General features: G+C 39.3%; 1 protein-coding gene across 1 annotated transcript; it reads left to right on the top strand.

Moving 5' to 3' along the window:
• The first annotated feature begins 771 nt into the window (after positions 1–771).
• Positions 772–6,489, top strand: LOC115579205 (major histocompatibility complex class I-related gene protein-like). Its single transcript, XM_030412763.1, has 5 exons — positions 772–853; positions 4,189–4,467; positions 5,336–5,614; positions 5,915–6,217; positions 6,329–6,489. The coding sequence occupies exons 1-5, from the start codon at positions 772–774 to the stop codon at positions 6,487–6,489; spliced, it is 1,104 nt and encodes a 367-aa protein (XP_030268623.1).
• Positions 6,490–8,073: the final 1,584 nt, after the last annotated feature.

The following is an 8,073-nucleotide window of genomic DNA, read 5'->3' as shown; positions in this document are numbered from 1 at the left end:
AATACTTTTTTGCCCCACTGTATATAGTAAGACATTAAGTGGTGGTGACGTTTAAGTCATGTGACCGTGATGTCGTCTGTTTACACCTGAACAGTCGCTTTTTTGGGGGGAGGAGGGAGATGTATATCGACAAATGTATGACTATGAGCTTATGAGACTAAACATGTAAATTCCTTTACATTGATGAACATGAATGAATGTTAAACTCAAATGTGTTCTTTGTTTTTGTGCTGATGTTTGTCTTTTCAATAAAATCCTCACATTTTAAAAAGTTTGGTCCACATGCTCTTTGTGATGACACTTCAATATATTACCTGAACATTCAGTATTCTCACAGAGGATTTGAATGAGGAGATTGACATCAATTGTTATGTTGATATCAACATAACAACTGTTAACTCTGAGCAGAGTTAGCTCCCAGACAAGGTTAGCTTAGCTTAGCATGAACACATGAGCTGAGGTTTACACAAATTAAATGTACAAGCAACATACAACAATAATAGAAATTACATAAAAACAGAGGTACCCTGAGAGAAAATCATTAAATGTTCCTATATAACTGCACTGTAATTCTATAGAAAGACTCTTTGTCGTGCTATTTTGTTTATATGGGTTTATTACATTTACTTCAGTTGGTAAAGTGTTCTGATGTGGGCCTATAAATGTTTTGTTGCTGTTAATATTTGTATGGTTAATGTGGCGAATGACCCCAAAATGTCCTATGTTTTGAAAGGCCTTTGAACGCCTCAGGTTTCTGTTGTTTGGATTCTCATGTGTTTGGACAGGTGTCAATCATTTTCTGTGTTATTGGGGATTAACCTGTCGATTGTTAGAGGGGCGGGACTAGAGGGAAAGCGAGGGAAATGAGGAGAGAAAGAGCTGCAGAGAGAAGCAGAAAGACGTTAAGTCCGAGCAAACTTTAAAATAATTTTATAGAAAAGTATTATTTACCGTTATCAACCGGACTGTTTGCTTATTTTGTTAAAAGTGTAACTGAGCGTGTTTTAGAAGTGAGGGCTCGTTACTGGCGCTAACTGAAGACAAGATGGGACTGTTGCTAGCGGTTAGCATCGCTAACTGCTAATCAGGAGATGAGGTTGAGGTTGATGTTGGATGCTGACATGGCTGCTGCAGGTCGGAGGAGTCGGTGATGGACCGAGCCTCAGAACGGGTTTCTGGTCACGTCACTGCCTCAGGGAAGAGGTTTTGGAGAAAACTGCTGGATCGCTTCTCCGTGGTTCGGGTGAGTATCCTGACCTGCGGGTTCAACGGTTATTTCTGCATGAGCTCACGCATGCGCACCATCACTGGTACCAACTGAACCAGCACAAAAACCTGGAGTATTACTATTGTGAGGGTTTCTAATGTGTGTGTATTTCTGTTATGAGGTGATTCAAAACAAAGGAGAAAGATATGAGCCACAAGGTTTAGACATTAAAACTGTTTATTGTTGCTAAATGTTTATATTGAATAAGAGCTAAAGTCACAGTTAAAGTAAACTGCATGGGAAAATTAGCTAATGCTCAATAACAGTATAGACACAATTAATAAACTAGCTAGGCCTCTTTGCAATTTAGCCAGAGTCATTTTCAATGTGTGTTAATTATTGTAATACATCCCAAATTATACATTTTAGTAGCTCTCACCAATTGGCTCCCATGCAGTCTGATACATAAAAGAGGTATTCATGAAAATCATAAAACAGAGTTAAGTGAGAGGGCAACTTTAGAAAATGTCTTTATACAGTATAGAAATGTAGTTCTTTATGTGATTAAATGTGTTGCAACTAAAGAGAGAAAAACTTTTTGAACACACTTTTAAAAAGATAATCATCTCAGGTGTGTTTAGACTCTCTGAAACTGCTCCTCTTTATGAAATGCTCTCTAAACACAATACTATACTAATATTACATCAATTGAAACAAAGGTAGTGAGTCGCTGTAGGTGTGTGATGCTATAAGACAAGAGCTGTGTTACAGTAAGTTCAGGTGAGTTTCTCAAAGTGAAGTCCATCTGTGTTAGAATATAAGTTGATATATATGTAATATGTAAAGTTTGTCTGGACTTCAAAGTGAAAAAAGTTTTTACAGTTTGACACTGGTCCAGTGTTAAAGTCCTCCTCAGCCACTGAAACAGATATACAATGTGTTTTGATCCTGTACCTGTCAAAGACAAAGCCGGGCCAGTCCAAACCGGCACTGATGCTTCTCTGTTTCACTGTTCGGCTGTTTGATGTTATGAAACTCTGTCAGCATAAAGTGAAACATGGGACTGTTCACTGTGGAGTGAGGCAGGTTTTGAATGCACACAGGTAACAAAATATCAAGTAATAGAAAAGAAGATAAGATAAACCTTTATTTCTTTCACATTTTAAAGAAATACCAATTTCCATTCTGAGCTCACTCAGTTTATTCAGCTGATCTCATGCTACAACTGAAGGATGGCATAATAAAGACAAAGTTCAGACACACACGTACATTAAATGTGTTTAGTTGTCCTTCATGAAGTTGAATTGCAATCAAACAATGTTAAACACCTCTATTTATATCTATATAAACCTCTATATCTGAAACTACATCATTTGAGTACAAGAACCTCAGTTTATTTTGAGTTTATCAAAGACCAAAGACCACAGGAAAACCTGTTGAAGAACTTTTACTCCTCATCCCCACTGGAGGGAGCTAAAGACACAGTGAGGGAAGGAAGGAGGCGTGTTATCCAAACAGAAAACACCTCCTCCATTTATTCACACCATGAAGACTCAACTCCACTGACTCAACTCAGCTGTTTCGTGGATGAAACTTACTTCTCATCAAAACATGAAGATCTTCATTCTCTTGCTTCTCTCGAGCCACTTCAAATTTTCAGGTAAGATAACTTTCCTTGAATTACTTCCTGAAAGCAGTTTATGAAACACAGAACAGTTCAGCAGTAAACTAGTGACCTGAAGATGGAGGCTGCCTGTCTTTATATTTCAGATCAACCAGTCTGTCCAGCTCAGGGTTCAGATAATATGAAAATGAATTAGGATGTTGTTCTATAGTTCATAAATAACTTTTTTGTGTTTGTGTTTAACTTTTGGAACAAGCACAGATCAAAGTCTGTTGTCAGGAACATACTGTAGTCCTGAAGCCTGTATTACTGTGCTGTGTTACTGGAGGCTGTATGTTGTAAGTGTGGGGTGAAACATAGGAGACAGAGGACTTCAGGAGCCTGAGGTGGTTCAGGTAGATGTGTACTGACATTGTTGTCACACTGAGTTGTCCTATGTTTTTATCGAGTGCAGGAAGAAGAAAAGCTTCTTCATGATGATAGAAGATGATCAACTTTAATTCCCTGTCACAGGATCAGAACAACTGTCATAAACAGTAGAGGACTGAAAAACAACAGTCATTGAGAGACTTTATTGAAAGTTGTTGCACAATAGCAAACATACAGAATAAAAAGACAAACCACAGTTCATTTTATAACTTTCAAACTCAGTGAGTGTCTTCTAACAGTAAACTCACTTCACCTCACCAACACATGGTGGTGATGGACATTGGTTTGTGACCTTTGTGTGTTTCTCAAAGATGGTAGTGCTGGGTGATATGACCTTAAAGTAATTCCACAATATTAGTACGCTTTATTACTGCACAACATATACTGTATATCTTGATATTTTAAAAAATGTCCTCAAAACACTTTAAAGCTAGGACTGGACAACAAAATGAAGTATCACAATAATGTATATAAGTAGAACAGTCTGGTAAGTACAGAAAATGGCATCAAGTAATGTCGCCATTCAAACCAGGAAAAGACAACACTTATATTATGATATAACAATATCCACAATCTAAGATGACATATAGTCTCTTATCATAGTAACAGTATAATATCAATATATTGCAGCCATAAAAGATGCTCATGTTCATATTAGAAGGGAGACCTGATAGTTAAAGTACTTTGAGTGTAACTTCTCTTTAAAGTCTGTCCAAACACCAAAATGCTTCTCAGTAGTTGGTGGGCCGTACTGTAACCCTGTAATGATAGAATAGGTAATAGATGAGTTAGATAAGAAGATTCATGTTGTAGATGGCAGGTCATAACCTGAAATGTTACCATGACATATTTATGATGAGTGCGATGATGATGATGATGATGATGATGATGATGAACTGTATTTATACTTGATGTATAAACCTCTTCTGTCCTGCAGTGAAACACTCCCTGAAGTTTATCTTCACTGCAACTTCTGGACTCCCAGACTTCCCAGAGTTTGTTGCAGCAGCAATGATTGATGAAAATCTGGTGGGCTACTGCGACAAAAACAAATTGATACTCAATCCAAAACACGACTGGGTGAAAAAATTATTGGAAAATTATCCTCACCACTTGGAGCTGTACAAAAGAGCATGTTTTGGGGGGGAGCCAACTTATTTCAAAGCTGAAATCAATAGTTTGATACAGCGCTTCAACCAAAGTGGAGGTACAGTATGTACTATGTTATATTTCACCTTTTACTTCATGAACTGTTCTTCATAATTACAAAAATAATTTAGCAAGATTTGTATCAGAAATATTTGGAATTGATTTTATCAGCCTCCCTGGGCTGAAAGAAAGTTTCCAAAAGACTGAATACTTTATTGACTAATACTGCTTCAGGGGACGACTGGACCACAGAACATCTGACTGGTGTGCACATTTAAACACGAGGATCCAAAAACCTTTAAATAATTTATTGAGTTGGGAATGCTCGATCAGATGGATGGATGACAGGATGGATGATTTCTGTACAACAGCAAATATAAATCAGTATATTTACATACATGCCAAAACTGTGTAACACAAAAAGTACATGAGAACAAAAGGTAGCTTACATTATTAATGCATCCATGAAGGATGAGTCTTCTGTAATCCTTCACTGTGATTCTGTTATTCAAAACAAAAACACAGAACAACAATACACAGTGATTAACTTAAAAGATACAACAACAACAATTTATCGGAAACAAATTGGCAGAATGAGTTCAAACCATCTAACATGTGGCAGCTTGGTCTCACACAGAGACACATACAGGACACACCCAGCATATATGTCCTCCTCTTACTAAACTGCTTCCTGCACACAGGTAGGTGAATCTCTTCACCAGTCAAAGTCTCACAGAACTGACGCTCGACTTTTTAACACACAGAATATAACTATTATAGAACAAAACTAGAGAAAACTGTTTTTGAGTTAGTCCCCGCTGTAATAGTTTGGACTCAAACCAGCAACGCTGCATCACTGTTCATTGTTTGCATGTTAAAAGTGAAAGTGATGAGGTAAGGTGTTTCTTTCTCTGTCTCTGTCTCAGGTGTTCACATTTTACAGAGGTTGAGTGGCTGTGAGTGGGATGATGAGACCGGAGAGATTATTGGTTTTAATCAGTTTGGTTATGATGGAGAAGACTTCATATCAATCGACCTGAAGACAGAGACATGGATCGCTCCAAAACAACAGGCTGTCCTCACCAAACTGAAATGGGATGCTGACAAAGTTAGAATGAAGTACAATCAGAATTACCTCACAGTGATTCACCCTGAGTGGCTGAAGATGTATTTGGACTATGGGAGGAGCTCTGTGCTGAGAACAGGTAGAATCACCTGACTTGATGTAGTTTAATGAACACAATCATGTTCATACAGTCTGCTCAGACTGAACTGCTGTTGTGTTTTCACTCCAGTCAGTCTGACATTACATTGTTGTCTGTTTATTTTCTGTAGCTGTAAGATTCAATGTTGTCCTAACCAATCAGTAGACACTGACATTTTGACTGTTCTGAAATTTATTTCAATCAATGCTCAGACTGTGATAGTCAGTTTACATTGGGCATTATGTAAGTTTGCTGTGTCAGTGTTTCAAACTAGAAATAGTTTCATTGATCTCTCTCCAGAGCTTCCCTCAGTGTCTCTCCTCCAGAAGACTCCCTCCTCTCCAGTCAGCTGCCTCGCTACAGGTTTCTACCCTCACAGAGCCTCACTCGTCTGGAGGAAAGATGGAGAGGAGCTTCATGAGGAGGTGGACCACGGAGAGATCCTCCCCAACCACGATGGAACCTTCCAGATGAGTGTTGACCTGAACCTTTCATCAGTCACACCTGAAGACTGGACGAGGTACGACTGTGTGTTTCAGCTCTCTGGTGTGAAGGAGGAAATCATCACCAAACTGGAGAAAGATCGGATCAGAACCAACGAAGGTAAGAGTGAGATTATATTAGGAAAAAGAAAGTGACACTAAACTAATTAAATGTTTTAATTTGTTCTAACCGTCTTCATCTGCACCAGTCTTAATTTATTGTATTCAACAGTGAAGCCCAGTAACATGACCGTCCTCGTCACTGCTGCAGTGGTTGTTCTTGCTCTCATTCTCATCAGTGCTGCTGGATTCATCGTTTACAAAAAGATGAAAGGTAAGAAAGAAGATTTCAGAACTTTGATCTCAGCCTTTCAGTTCCAGTTGAAAAATTGAAACAAGCATCAGCATCATCATTTCACAATTTGAAGCAACAGTGAAGTCTGTAAGACTCATGATAATGTCACTACTGAGTTGATGTTTCAGAGGAGTGATAAGAAAATAAACTGCCGACCACTTTGCAATGGTCTCAAACCTCTTCTTCTGTTTCACTTCAAGACTTATGTCAGTTTTTTTATGATGTTGGGAATTTTGTTTGCCCTGTAGTTTTTCTTGTTGGGCTGTTTGGCTTCTTGTTCCTCCTTGACATACATTTTCTCATCCGCTATGCTGACGAGATTGTCGCCAAAGTCCATAGCAACTTCAGAATTGGGTTCTTAGCGGGGGGGCTTTTAATTTGAAAGTTGCGACCGTAAGTAGCTTGCCGCTACAACAACAAGCTGACAGCTACAGAGACCGAGGAGACGCCAGCATCTCCCGGATCTCAGCGGCTTTCCAGTTGCTCATTTGACGTCCGTGGTAAAGTGATGAACTGCAATGTCTATCCTATCCATCTTCACCGTAACATAACACCAGAGCACTACTGTTAACCCCTACTACGGCTGGCAGTCTCATCATGCCTGTTTAAAGCGCAACATTGAAAAGGGTCCGGTCTGAAACAGTGTCCCACGGCACAGCGTTACGAACGTTGTATAATCAAATACAGCGGTATGGCGGTATATTAAAAATTCATATCATAACGAAAATATACACCGGTATTCGGTGTGAACCGGTATACCGCCCAGCACTACGTATAGGTATTGATCCCTAAAGGTTCTCTAGAGGTAGTTTTTTTTGTTGTTGTTGTTTTTAATCCCATAAACACCTTCAGTGATCCATTATCAATTGGCAGGGAAGCTTGCCATCTAGACAGACAGACAGAGAGACCCACAAGGCCTTCCATTTCAGTTGGGCTTTTGACACTTAAAAACCACTTTTTGTCTGTGTGTGTTTATGTTTTTTGTGTTTCAGAATGGCACTGAAATCTCTCCTGGACACCAAATCCCCCAACCAGTACTTCCGACCACCACCCCTGAAGGTTTCAATCCTTAAGATAATCGATGCTCCGAAAGTGATTTTGTGGGATTTTTCTGTGGTCACACCGGCCACCACAAAACTTAATAAGGTGGCCGTTTTTTCAGACGGCCAAACGTGCACCAAAGTCACAATCTTTCAAGAGTTTGGTGATAGAATCAAAGAGGGTTACACTTATATAATTAGAGGACACACAGTCAGGGGCAGTGGTCCACCCTACTACCTCAATATCAATGAAAGAACAATGTTCTTTCGAACTACAAACTTGGTGGTAACAGAGGAACTGCACCAACAGGCAGAGGCCCTGCTCTACCCAGCATCACCTCTTACTCAAGTCTTTGAGTGCCTGACGTCCTAGGGCCTCATGACTGTGGAGGGCCAGGTGGTAGAGGCAAGTTTTTTTCATTGCTTCTAGTATTAAGATGGTAAAGTGGTATTGAGTGTCCATAGTACTGTGACGGGCACTTTTCATTTACTCCTGTAACACATGGGTTTTTTTATACTAATAAACTTTGCGTCCGTGTTCAGAGGTTGATTGTCTGTTAGTTGATAAAACCAAGACTTCTG

This window comes from Sparus aurata, chromosome 3, assembly GCF_900880675.1.
Source record: "Sparus aurata chromosome 3, fSpaAur1.1, whole genome shotgun sequence".
NCBI classification, from domain to species: Eukaryota; Metazoa; Chordata; class Actinopteri; order Spariformes; family Sparidae; genus Sparus; species Sparus aurata.
The sequence above is the reverse complement of the archived record's forward strand: the minus strand, read 5'-3'. Positions and strand labels throughout refer to the sequence as shown.

Excerpts from the sequence above, each read along its gene's own strand:
- LOC115579205 (XM_030412763.1), top strand. The coding sequence starts at position 772 with ATGTGTTTGGACAGGTGTCAATCATTTTCTGTGTTATTGGGGATTAAC. Across the intron at positions 854-4,188 it reads AGGGGCGGGACTAGAGGGAA|GTCCTGCAGTGAAACACTCC; the intron begins AGCGAGGGAAAT and ends TAAACCTCTTCT. Across the intron at positions 6,218-6,328 it reads TCGGATCAGAACCAACGAAG|TGAAGCCCAGTAACATGACC; the intron begins GTAAGAGTGAGA and ends TGTATTCAACAG.